This window comes from Pyrus communis, chromosome 11, assembly GCF_041283825.1.
Source record: "Pyrus communis isolate YQ-2024b chromosome 11, ASM4128382v1, whole genome shotgun sequence".
In the NCBI taxonomy this organism is placed as follows: domain Eukaryota; kingdom Viridiplantae; phylum Streptophyta; class Magnoliopsida; order Rosales; family Rosaceae; genus Pyrus; species Pyrus communis.
In genome coordinates this window covers 8,475,104-8,489,022 of record NC_142575.1, presented here as the reverse complement: position 1 = coordinate 8,489,022, position 13,919 = coordinate 8,475,104, and the positions used below count along the sequence as shown (strand labels likewise).

Genomic DNA, 13,919 nt, shown 5'->3' with positions numbered 1-13,919 from the left:
CATTTGGAAGAGTGAAATTTGACATGGAATGCCTGCCGAACCTCTTGTATATTTAGATGTCATTATTATTCTCAAATAAGAGTTAACTAACGAAAATTACCATTTGTGACTAATACAATTAACTCATGCTTAGGTATATTTTGTGGGGAAATTAACAGTCTGGTTTTATGCTGACTTCATACCTAATCACCCCCTGAAAACCTTTCAGGCTTATCTGACCTGATTGTGGGGCATGACACTGCCCTATAGTGTCCAATGGTACTAATTTTACCATGAAAAGAAGCCTTATACTCACATCATTCCTGGACAATGCTCTATTGAGCTTTAAGGATATTCGAGAAAACTATTACCATATTGAAACTAATGTAGAAAATGGAGTAAAATTCTTTTGCACTTCCTACGAATATAGCCAGAAGCGTATTCTAGAGAAGATGAAATGCCTAACGAGTATATTACACCCATTAAGGCCCACTGTGCAGCCGGCCAGAAGCCCAAAATCCCAAGGAATTTTCACTATGGGTGTACGATTGGGATATCTGGGATGATCTATGATGCACTATTTTGTGCATCATCTTACCAAAAGTAAAAACATCATATTTGGACACGCACCATGCATTAGTACCCTCCATCTTTTCTACAAAGGATTCAAAGGGACATTTGTGGACTAATTCAACCACCCTGCGGACCATTTAGATATTTTATAGTATTGGTTGATGCTTCTACACATTGGTCACACGTATGGCTATTGTCCATAAGCTGTTTTCTCCACACTGGTGGCTCAAATTAACAAGCTCAAGGCTCACCACCCTATTTATCCGATCAAATCTATTCGATTGGATAAGTTGGAGAATTTACATCGAAAACTTTCGATGAATATTACATATCGGTTGGGTTTTTGAAGTTGAACATCCAATACCACAAGTTCATACCTAGAATGACCCAGCAAAAGCATTCATTAAACGCCTTCAAATGATTATGCAATTGTTGGTCTTACGTACCAAATTCCTGATCTCCACTTGAAGTCGTGGAATATTGCAAGTAGCCATGTTGATCCGCCTGATGCCCGTCACGACCCAACTTTATAAAGTGTTTGTTAGTTGGTTACTAGATACGAACTCGATATATCGCATATGTGCGTCTTTGGTTATGTGGTTTATGTGCCATTTGCACCGCCCTTACGTACAAAAGAAAAAAATGGTCCTCAGGGAAGGATGAAAATCTATGTCGGTTATGATTCTCCTTCTAATATTCGTTAATTAGAACCCTTGATAAACAATCTCTTTACCGCTCGTTTTGCGGATTGTCACTTTTATGAGACAATCTTCCTGCCGTTAAGAGGAGACAAGAACATCAACGTTCTTAAAGAACGACGCAAATTATCGTGGACATCCCCACTATGTCTCATTTCGATCTCAATCTAGATCGTCAGAGTATAACTAGACACTTCCTCTGATCTAGCAAAAGTGACAATATCACATATACCAGCTGCAAATGTGCCTGCAAAGATGAATGTACAAATGTACGATGGACCTTCATCCCCGAAAGCAGGAATGCCACTACTGTGGCTGACCCTCGTACATTGGCGGCTAGCCAATCAATCTGTCATGCCCCAGAAGTGTGGCAGATCACTCGGTTCGAGGATTGACTTCCCCAAAATTGGAGAAACATGGCACAAACTGACACACCTCAAAATTGGAGAAACTCAGTTCGAGGAACGCGACTACTGTAGGCACGTGCTAGCTGGCACTTGAGGGTGATGAAGTCATTTTAAACATGCATACAAACAAAAATATGTAATTAGAAGGAAATACGACAATGCAGAATCATGTTCAGAACATACAACTACTCAAGAATAATGTGGAAAAATTATTATAGAAAGGTACAAACCAAGGGATGTGTCCTACACAGAGGAGACTCAAGGATACCTTAGCTGAAGTGCCTTAATGCTTGGATTGTATGCCTCGATTCTAACTTCTGAGAGGACGAAAAACAGAAAAGGTGAGTGGACCAAAGTTTATAATAATACTACTAATAAGGAAAACCGATATATTTATGAACATAGTAACCCTCTGTTTTGAAAATGTATATACCATGAAATCATTCGTAAAACAAATATGAGTAAAACCATGCTCAATAACGGTGCTATCATCGCCCGAAGGCAAATCCATAAATCTCGTCAATACTGTACTCTCTAGGGGTAATATAGTCGTCCGAAGGCAGTACCTGTCCATCACCCGAAGGTGAAGCTGAATAACATGTCCATCACCTGAAGGTGAAGCTGAATATAATAGCATAACATACACACCGACACTAATCGTGGCTAATGAAGTTGTCCAACACTGGTTTCGCCAGTGAAGCTAGGGGTATAAATATCTCACTACTCCTCCATTGTGTCATATGGCCATAGACGTCATACCCGTGTTGTGTGTATGTACCGTATAACAACCTACTAGATAAGTACCAAAAACATATCTCAAAACTCGCATTAAAACACCGGAGCTCAAAAGCTTAAAATCCAATTTCACAAACCCATAGTAAATCACATTCGTAAATTCATAAAATAAATCATATTTGTAATCCATAGAATTTCATATACAAAAATCCGATAATTCATAACCTTTCGTAAAACGTAAATGCAATAAATCATAAATTGTGAAATCCCGTCTCTAGATTTCACTATTTAAAATTACGTATTTCGTATTATTATTATCGACGCGTTTATATTTGCGGAGCATAAATTTATTTCAGTAAAAGGACGAAAATGCCCTTAATGGACGAAACTGAATTTTCGAGGACATATTTGATGCGCATGTATTTTTCCATTTTTCTTTATGTATTTGGATAGTACTTGTCGATACGAGCGCGTGAGCGCAAACGGAACGTAATTTGGAGTTATAACGAAGGAGATAATAACATTTAAAGGAGGGGAGGAGGTTGACCAATGGGAGGAAAAGAAATGAGGGGAAGGGAGAGGGGAGAGAAGCATGGAATCACCTCGCCCATTTCCCTTGCGACCCAACCCAGTCGGAAACCATGGAACCCAATGGTTCTCTGGCCAATTTCTGGAGAATTAAGCCCAGACACCACCTCGAAGTAACTCAGCATCAACTCCTTTTCCATTTCCACCTACAATCGACAGGAGTTGGGTCCCGATTCATGTTGAACCGCGACGGTGGAGCTGGGGGTTCTAGGGCCGTGATTTTCCGTTTTTGAACGTGTCACGGTTGTCCACCACCACCATTACTCTCTCCTTGAACGCAAGAACAAAGCCCAAATAAACTTGGAGACAACGGAGCACCGGAGGTGACGAATCGAAGCACACCCTTTTTAGGGTTTTCGGTGTGTTTGAGGGAAATTGGGGCTTTTCCCAGAGAGGGACGGTGGAGGTTCAGGTGAATGATTTGTTATTGTGTGACAGGGGTTGAGTGTGGTAAGTTTTGAGGGTTTAGGGTTTACTAGGGTACATATCTTTTAGGCTGTCAAAAGAGCTTTGAAAATTTTGGCATCCTTGCACAAGAAGGGCTGATAGAGCCGTCAAATGTACTATGAATTGTGTCATTTCATAGTAACATTGAACAAATTTGTATAAAGATGTTAACTTTTAACTTTGTTGGTAAAAAGAGGATTAAAGTTACTTTTTTGGACAAGGATGATACCAATGTTACGTATCATTTAATTTTACATGTGCTTTTAGCCGTTAGATATGATTTTTCCAATGGTTAAGATTTTTATTTCCAATCTCATGTGCTCATAATCCGTATCAGTTAATCCTACATAGTATTTAAAAAGAAAAAAAATTTGGACGAGTCAAGCCATTTTTTGCAGTGGGTCATCCACTTGATATATATCGCTTGATGTCACATTCAACACGAAGAGTTAGGGTAGTGAGGGAAAATGGTTTTAGAGGACGTTTGCATTGCCTTGGTGCTTTATTTGGTGACAAGACGTGACAAGATCAAGTACCGTGAATCGTTCGAAGGGCTAATGAATTGGGAAAGCATACCACATTCAAAGCTTTGTCTAATAAAACCAAGGTATTCATCATCCCAAAGGGCCATCCATTATTATTACATTATTGATAGAGATTCGTGCAAACTCTCTTATGGAAGAGTGGTACCAAAATTGATGTAATTGATAGTGTTCATTTTTCTCCTTCTTTTTTTTTTTTTTTTTTTTTTATCAAACTAAAAAACTTCCATTAATTAAAAAAGGCAAGTACAAAGAAAAGGCAGCCCACTACCTACATACAAGCACAACAACAAAAAAGAAAACACAGTAGATAGGCCCAAAATTGACCAGCTGGACAATAACAAAGAAAACCCTAAGACTGGAAAGGAAACCAACAGCAACCACCAGATACGCCTCCATCGCAAGGCCACCACCACGACCAAGAAAAAGAACCAACAAAACAACTGGATCAACGGAAAATGGGGGTGAGCGAGCCACCTGCGCAGTGAGCGCTCTCATAATTCTCGAGGATCACTAAACTTGGCTTACTTCTTACTGAATGTCGTACTTAGCACTCGGGGCGGGCCGAGTGGTAGAGGCCGGTGGTAAAGGATGTGTGACATAAAGTCGCATCGGAGCAGATAGGGCCATGAAGGTCTAGATCTGAGACCAGCTCATGGGAATTGAGACAAAGTTCAAGCGAACAAAGCTCAAGGGAAGTCAAAACAAATATCAAAAGAGAAAAATTTCAGAAAATAAAAAAACTAATTGAGTAGAAAGATGGGGAAGGATAAAGGAAAGAAGGGGAAATGGAAGATGCAGAGAGTGGAGATGAATGGGAAAAGGGAAGGATGGCTAGAAAAAGGTGGGAAGAATGGTGGAAATATGGGGAAAGATTGGGAAAGAGGAAGAAGCAAAGGGTGGAGAAGGAAGAGAAAGAGGGAAGGATGGTAGAAAGAGGTGAGTTGTGTTGTCGCCGACCCTAAGTTGAAGCAAGGAGCAGTGGCTATGAATGTTTCGTTTTTTTCTAAAAGCATGGGGGGGAAAGGTACAGGAGAAACCGCATGAGAAGAAGAGTGATTCTTTTTGGAAGTCATCAAATCTATCAACAATGTTCATTTTTCTCATAGAGTTATAATTGGTTACGAGTTCTAGTCGTGGAAGGTACGATTCCGCGTTTGGGAGTATGTCTATAGTCTATACGAAACTCATGTAAGGATTTTTGTTAGAAGTGCTTTTATGAAAGTATACAACCCATTTGAATATGTCTTTTTTCTTTCTTTTATTTTCCCAAAAAATCACTTGTACGCTTCCATTACAAGCACATAAAAAACTTTAATAAAAATACAAGCGTTTCTAGAAAAAGGCAAACAATAAATTCTTTTTTTTCTGAAGCACTTCAAGTACTTTTTTTTTCTTGAATCTATCAAAGAAGCAAACAATTGTCTATATGGATAGTAACCCAATTACGTTTAGTGTTTAAAAAAGTGATTTATAGCAAACATGGTCATAAGCGCTTTCGGTGTTCTAAAAGCACTTTGTGGCCTTAAGTCACTATTTTCCAACTTAGCCATCTTCAACACAATCAAATAAGAACTCCCATTCCCATCATTACCTTTGAAGACTCATTAGGGACTTAAAGGGAATCTTTCTATTCCTAAAGGAATTTGCCTCCAATGTGAAAGTCCTTAGACCATAAATCTAAGGTTTTTACATTTTTATGTGATAATTTGTTTAGGTGCAATTTTTTGTTTGTGTTAACTTTTTTGAATTAATTAAAAACTACGTTGTCGTAAAAAAAATTTGTGAGCATTTAGACAAACAAAAATTCAAATTTTGACACCAAACTTTTTTCTTCACAATAACGTGACTAAAATGGCTCCATTATGAGATTATGTCATGATCAATTATTTCTGATTTAGAAAAGATTTTAACTCTCTGCAATAATTAGATTAGATTTTCTTATCTTAAGCATGACATAGAGCAACATCTTCTTCAATTCAGTAATTCTACCTTTGGTTGGAGCCTGACTTGAACCCTCCATCAAGGGATAAAATAAATCAAGAAACTAAGCAAAACGAATTATGTAAAATGAGAGAATTGAGGTTAAGTGATGAAGTTGCGGTAAATTTTGCAATAATAAAACAAAGAGAGAGGGCAACATGTGTGCAAGGGGCCCACAGCTGACGATGCGAGAGTAATGCTTAGTTGTGAGTGGTTTGCGCGTTCATCACAGATGCTTTGCAGCTTTCATGCGGCGGGCTCAAAATTTTTATACACATTTTGGAGCCCTTTACTATAGTGTCTTGTCTCATACACTTAGGAAAGCTTGTACCTCCTAAATTAGGCTTGTACGGTTGTAGGGACTAGACATGGAGCACCACTGTCCGGCGGAGAAAGAGTCATCCGATTTTAGAAGAAATACATTTAAGCGCTTAGCTTGTCGATTGAACGTATTTCTGAGTTTTCATAAATAACTATTATTCGCCTAGCTTGGCTCGGCCTGATGCAACTCTACTTTATGTTGATTGGATTATTCTTGCTTGTTCTTCGCTTTTGACTTTTTGGTTTAGGTTAGCTCAAGTGGTGAAGGAAGGTGATATACAGATTAGAATTTTGACAAAATCCAAATTTGACTCCCTCCAATATACAATAAGATAAAGTTAGTACTAACCCATCATCACAATAAGGTTCCTCTCTTTAACAAACTTAAAATTTCATTTGACGCAGAACAAGAAATAGTGGGAAAGGGCAAAGAATTTGGGTGTCCATAGAAAATTAGAAATGAAAGTGGGGCGTGTCTGTGTTCATTTTATATTGGGCCCTTGGCCCAATTTCCCCAAACAAAGGAAAGAAAACTCCTAGAAGTCGCCGACCTATCCAACTCACGTGCAACGCACGTGACGAAGACTTCATTCCCGCCCAAAGTCGTTGAAAATCCTCAGTCCCAAGAAACCCAAATCGCGACCCCCAGAAATTCAGAGTCCCACAAATTCTCGGTCACAATTTTCACAACCCAAAATGCAGCAGAGATTTTGGTCGCCTTACTCCTCTCGAGTACCCGAAGATCAAGCTTTTGCGACTGTCAGCGGCGGCGCAGCTTCGCAGCAGCAGCAGCCACAGCTGAAGCACCACCACAACAGCACTCCAAGAGCCAGCGAGGATGAACTCCCCGTCTACGACCCGCGATCCAGCACTGGAAAGAAAGACGGTTCTTCAAGATCGGTGGAGAAGTGGGTCCATGCCATTCCGGTGATCGTGTTCTTCTGCCTCTTCGTGCTCTGGTGGTTCTCCGTCTCAGGTATTGCAAATTCCGACACGAAATTTGGGTTTCTTGGTTTTATCTGCTTGATTTCTTTGATGGGTTCCTTATTAATTCTGTTTCTGAAGATAAATTTCTGTAGTTCTGTTTAGTTAGATGGGAACTTTCTGTTTAATCTGAAATTTGTTTCTTGGTTGGAGAAAATTGGGTGATTGCTAATTGCCTTGATTCTTTGGGGAATTGGTCCTTTCTGTATATGAATTATGATTTTTTTGCTAGACATGTGATTTCTGTAACGGGGTAAAAAATTTCGATCTCTTCAGGTTCTCTGCCTGATTTCTTTGATGGGTTTATGTTATTGTTTCTTGATAAATGCTTATTTGATGTCGACTTCATAATTCATTCTGTTTGTGAAAACAAGTTACCATTTGGGGAAAAGGGTACTTTATTGCTCCGAACTTCGTTTCTTGGGAGGAAATTTTGAGAAATTGCTTCGATTCTTTTGAAATCGCTACTTTTGTATATGACTATGGGGTGGTTGTTCTGGCTTGAAAATTTGGACAAAGTTTCAATCTCTTGGTCTTTATTGGTTTTGCTTGTTTCGATTTCTTGTTCATTACGTTTGTGAATATAAATTACCATTTGGGGAAATGGGGTATCGTTCATTTTCTCTAAACTGGTTTATCGGGAAAGAAAATTGAGTTATTTCTTTGATTCTTTAAGAAAATGATACCTCCGAATATGATTATGTGGTTGTTTGTGTAAGTGAGAGGAATTTAATATTTTCTGATCAACTATCTGTTGCCTTTATTCGAAAACAGTAAAAGTGGCGAGCATCGATGGAAGAATTACATCTGTAGTCGAAACTGAGATACCGCTCCTTCTCAATGAGACTCGAATTGATATTGCAATCCTGGCAGCCTTGGCCATGTCACCAGTCGCCACAGTTCCTCAGAATCTCACGGTCAACAATGCAACTGAAGTACCAAGTGGTGAGCAAAACTGAATGATGACCAATTTTCTTTTCACTACAGTAAAACAGCTTTATGAATCTATTTTTGTCAATCTTGTAAACAACTTAGAACTGCGATTCATGCGAAGCTTGGAGAAGACGTTCATAGATGTATCTGCTTGATACGCTGAATGCACCGGCAAGGAACTTGTCGTAGTTAGACTTTACAGATATAACAACGGTGAATAGTGTACTCGGTTCAAATTTACATAAAAAGTAAGAACAATGAATTTCCAATTCGTAGCTGTCTGATTTCACCATTGATGATATTTTATGAACTTTCTATTGAAGCTAAATTTAACAAGGGACCTTTTCGTATTCTATTCCCATCAAAACTTGCCATTTGATTTTATTCCTATAACCCTCTAAAGTCTCAGACCGCGGGAAGCAGAACCAGATACAAAAATAGATCAAGGAGAGATGTTTCCCTATTCCTACAAGCCTCTACAACTCACTAACCTCACCTACTCTGCAGTTGTCGATCAATAAGTACATGGTCGAGTTCTTCTGCGATGGAAGAATTCTACAACAATCTCTCCTCGGTGACTGCAAAAGGAAGTTTCTTTCAGTTAGAAACGGAATTATGAACGAAATATATGAGGATAGTATTAGGATCAATGTGAGTGCAGTAAAACCAGTAACCCTAATTCATAATTTTGCTTGATACATGCTTTTATGTGTTGTAAAAGAAACGATGCGTTGGAGTTATGGGTCAAATTTCATGTGCTGGAAAAATCATACCTTTTCCCAACGAAGAGGATCCGGCCTTTTTAAGACTACGATGGAATCAACTACCTCTGGTGACGCCATTTTCCATCGGCAGTGAGGAATGGGAGATTTGTGACGAGTGTAGTAGCCAATAATTTTCTTTCCACCTTGATCATACTGCGTTGAGCTCAAGTAAAAAATGAAGGGTTTCTGACATGGGTGCTTGGGCACAGGCCTTGTGTTGAATGCATATGCTGTGTAATCAGCTCTTCTATACCAATTCAGAAAGGTTCTTGAGGGCGTCTCTAGTTCTCTCGGAGACATGATTCCCCTAATGATTTGAACTACATAGCCCCATGAAACAGAGATGGACCAGTATCGATCTTTATCGTAGCAGATTGATTGCTGCATTATACTAGCCGAGTCGAGCTTGACGGATTGGAATAGATGATGAAGCGCTTTCCCTGGACTCATGTGCGGGAAAACTGGTTCAACTACATCAAGGTGGTGAAGTGACACCATAGGAGTCACAGGATGTGCACTCAGAAGGCCTAGTAGGTCTCCATACACATCGTACTGCACAAGCACAAGAAACAGAGTTCATAGTTTGTATTTGCAAGTTATTTCAACAATTCTTGCATACCAAGAAATGTAAAATGACATCTGAAACTCCATCACATTCAATTTCATTGATGAAAAATCCACGAAAAATGAAGCCAGAAAATGGCTGATGCAAAATACTTGATAAGAATGTAACACGCTAGTACTAGAATCACAAAATTCTGGTCACCAAATGTAGCAGATGACACAGTCGTAAATAAACAAATGAAACATTTCCTCATCATTCGGGATCCAAAGTTTTCGGATTCAAGCAATACTCAGAGAAAAAGGAGAAAAACACAGATCAGTTGCCAATTTCAAACATTTTTCATGTTTTGTTTCCCTCTTACCTGATGAAATCCAGTTTCCTTGGTAAGTGGCACGCCTAGTTCAGCCATACAAGCCTGCATTCGATCATCACTGCCATATAATGCGGGATAGCGCTGAATGCACCGGTCCTGCATCTTTTCCAATTCCACTGCCAAGGGATAACTTATAGCAAAACCTCCTCCACCATACGCCATAGAATACGAGAAAAATATGTTCTGAATATGACTCTCCGACGAGCTTCCCACGTAATAAAATTGCGTGTGGTCATACTTGTTGAGAATCCTCACCACATTTTCCACGATGAAAACCGTGTCATCATCCCCCATCACAAACCATCTCACATCCTTCACTCCAAGCCTCAATGTCTCCGAAACCACCCTTGAAATCCTCAATGCAGATCGCCGCCCCTGACGATTCACGTACTTAAATCCGCTTGTGTCTCCTGAAATCCGAATCTCGGGTAGCCCCTCACTTCTTCTAGCCCTTACCCTTTTGTCCAACCAAACTACCCCTCTAGTCTCGTTAGGCCTCCACCAAACTTTGATGTATTCCTTCCTCTTCTGCCACAAATTTGACGAAGCAGCTATCCCGAACATAATGTGTTTAAGCTCCGTGTCGTATCCCTGAGGCTTTTGATAAAGTGCAGCCACTTGTGGGGATTCTTCGTTGCCTTCTTTGTGGTCCTTCCCGAGTTTGAGATCAGCTGAAGTAGTGGCATTGGAGATGGATTCCAGGTGCCGTTCGGTGGAGGGATCTACGGCGGTGGTTGGACAATCTTGGTGGTCGTAGAGAAGGCGGTTGGAGTAGTAGAGGACATAGAGAACAGAAACGGTGAGGAGAACCCAAGTGAGGGTGGCTCTGAAGCCTATCATTAGAGGAGCCACTAGTGCAGGTGACGATTTCTTTTCGGAGTCTTGGAGTTTGTGGTTGCTGTTGATGCTGCTACCTCCCATTTCTGTTGAGTTTGGTTTCAAGAAAGGAGGTGAGAGAGAGAGAGAGAGAGAGAGAGAGAGAGAGAGGGGGATGTGTGTTGTGTCCTAAAGTTTGTTATGGAATGAACGAAATTGACTGCGAGGAAGTTGGAAGTTTATTGACCCTTTTTCCTAAATGACACATATTGATCATGTCTAAATTGCTAGGAGAAGGAAAAATTGTATGGTTTGTGGGAGAGCAGGCAGTTTTAATGAGAAATATTTTTGCACACCAACCTCTTTCTCATGAAGATTTTGGTCTTATGATTTGTAACCGAAAAGAAAAACATTGGTCATATGATTAGCAAAATTTGGGTGGGCATGGCAGGTTAAGTGACAAATGTTGTCACGTGTTATAAGTATTTTGTGTTTTAATAACTCAAATTTTGTAACTTGTGAACTGAATTGTACCTACCACTTGGTGTGCTAGGTGAAAATGGCAATCTCCACTCCAGTCTTCTTCAATAGAATTGTAAGATTCAGGTCCTCTCCGGATCCGTGCCTCCAGATACTGAGGACCAAGTCATATTAGCTGTTTGATTCAGATCTTGCGGTCGGATTTTGATTTAATTTATTTCCCTTCTTCTTCCACTTTCTTTTCCTCCCTCTTCCTATTTCTTCCTCTTTGTCTCTGTCTCTCCCCTTCGTCTGAGTCTTCTCTCCCAAATCTCAATACCAGAGAGAAAACCCAGAAGCCACCAACCACATAACTTTGCTTTCCGTATTGCTTGAAGATGTAAAATGTTTGTATTGTCGTATTCTGATTTTGAACAATTGATCAGGTTGAATCTTGTTTGAACATATTCATTATAGTCATATATTGTGGCAATATAAACAGAGAACGTTGCATTTTGCATGTTATTATTACAGGTAAAGTGACTGATACATGGGCATGGTCCGCCTTGAGCCCACAAGAACTCAGAAATCTCTTTTCTTTGCCTTTTGGACCCTTTGTTCTTTTGGTTATGAAGCAATCTAGAGCCCCCCAAAATCACCTCGATTCCTTGAGCTATCACTGTTCCAAAAAGTTGAAAAAAGCCCATTTTTTAGTTTGGGTCATCACCCAACAATCCCATATAATGACGGGAAAGTGACACAGAGATAAAAGAAATAGCTGAGAGACTTTTTTTGGTGTATCCAGTGCTTTTTTACATTTTAACCGTTAAATCTTTATTTAAAATTGTCAAACTCTTTCTGGCTTTGTGAAAAGATCCCTCTCATTAGATTATCATGACCCCTACGTTTCTGCTTTTCAAAAGGCGATCCGGAAGAAGAATTCAAAAAGTGACAAGGCTGCAAGAAAAACCTAAGAAGGAAGTTTCGTGAAAGACATAAAATACAGGATACTCCGGAGCATCTGAAAATTTTTGAAGCTGCAATCCCAGTGTGACATAAGACAACCCAAGTTAGTTCGTAGCTGTGTAACTTCTCTTTACAACGTTATAGCAACACATGGTGGCATGACTCCCATGCTCTCTCTCTCTCTCTCTCTCTGTGAGGCAATCACAATCGTTGGGAGGGACCATGTTCTGAGGGTGATTTTTCTATCTGCCAGAGAGAATAGGGGTTGGGGCCAACCAAGGAAAGGGTCAGCACTTGAGCATGAGGGGAGGTTGTGTCGTCTGATGTGATCCCATCAGGCCGTGAGCGGATGAGATGTCTCTGTGTGAAAAGTTTGTTCACGTGTTTCTAGGGCCTACCACATGTGTGAGTACCACATAATTAAAGGTGAGTATCATATACTTCACTGGAAAAGGCAGAAATCTCACCCCAACTTAAATTTGATATTAAGTTAACAAAAACTTACGCTTATTTTTAGCTACGCTCCTTAGAATGCGATTTTAATTTTATTTTACTTTTTGTAATTCAAAGATTATCATTTTATTTTTTGAAATTTAAAATTCGCTTTACTTTGTCTCTTTATCTTTTGGCACTCAATTTTGATCACATTTTTCTTTCTGAAACTTGAAAATTGTCTCCATAAAACTTAAAATTCGCTCCACATTGCCTTAGATCTATTAATTTTTATGTGGGTTTGATTTGAGTGCGTCATGCTAATCAATTTATTTATTTTTTATCTTTTTCTTCTCTTCAATTTCTTTTAAACTTAACATTCTTTGATTGTTTGAACTGTGGCATAGTCATATTGGGTGTTAGGTCCCACTTATGTTTTAGGTGGTAACTTATAAGTTTTCGGGAGAAAAGTGAGTCCACATATCAAAATAGTACGAATTTTGAGTTTCAGAGAGTAAAGCGATAACTTTTCAATTATAACAGGTACAGTGAAATCAAAATAGAGTTACAGGAGCGTAACTAAAAATAAGCCAAAAATTGATAACTTAAAAGGTTGGGCTTATTGAAGAGAAATGTATGCAGCTAGCCACTTCTTGTTCGGATCTGCCAAGGTTTGTAACTCACGTTTTGGCAATGGATTTCAAACCAAAAGCATCTCTCTCTATTCCCCAAGAATCAAGTTCTATATATAACATTTACCACAAATTCTAATTTCTAATTTATAATTAGCCAAGTCTCTACACACACTGCTTATTTTCCCTACTGTTGATACCTTGCCTCATGACAACTATACCCAACTACAGTGTTTGGAAACTCCAAGGTTTGTAAAAATGGTGAGTGAGGGCAATATTTTTCAGTCGCCCTCGTGTAAACCTGCCACCAGTATCGATTTCAAAACCCTAGTGATGATCAACTCGTATATTGAAGCAAAACTCAATACCTTGCACTTCATAGCATCGAATTATATCACAATTGTAACCTAAATGTTAGCATTCATCTCCCTCCACTAATATCGATTGTGTTAAAAACCAAAACACACAATACCTTGTAGGATAGGGTAACACTTGTATAGTTTCCTTCAAGTTCCTTATGCTTTGGTATAACCACAGCACTTACACTTGATTTTTTTCCTTTAAGAAATTCACTGTCAATTTTTTTTAGTTCAACCCATCCAATCCTCTTAACATATATAGTAACGTGTACTTGAAGAACTAATTTGATCAAGTAGGGTTCTCTCTCCGCCAAATGAGAGGATGGAAGAGGAGGGAAAAAAAGAAGGAAGAGAATCCTGCTC

At 39.3% G+C, this 13,919-nt stretch overlaps 2 protein-coding genes across 2 annotated transcripts; one reads left to right on the top strand and one right to left on the bottom strand.

The window, feature by feature from the left end:
- Nucleotides 1–6,885: 6,885 nt before the first annotated feature.
- LOC137742802 (Serine/Threonine-kinase RLCKVII protein) lies at nucleotides 6,886–8,459 on the top strand. Its single transcript, XM_068482756.2, has 2 exons — nucleotides 6,886–7,249; nucleotides 8,032–8,459. Exons 1-2 carry the CDS (start codon nucleotides 6,970–6,972, stop codon nucleotides 8,214–8,216), a joined length of 465 nt encoding a protein of 154 aa, XP_068338857.2. The 5' UTR covers nucleotides 6,886–6,969; the 3' UTR covers nucleotides 8,217–8,459.
- LOC137743091 (uncharacterized) lies at nucleotides 8,409–10,855 on the bottom strand. Its single transcript, XM_068483004.2, has 3 exons — nucleotides 9,881–10,855; nucleotides 8,964–9,506; nucleotides 8,409–8,768 (listed from the first exon to the last, which is right to left on the bottom strand). The coding sequence occupies exons 1-3, from the start codon at nucleotides 10,811–10,813 to the stop codon at nucleotides 8,667–8,669; spliced, it is 1,578 nt and encodes a 525-aa protein (XP_068339105.2). The 5' UTR covers nucleotides 10,814–10,855; the 3' UTR covers nucleotides 8,409–8,666.
- Nucleotides 10,856–13,919: the final 3,064 nt, after the last annotated feature.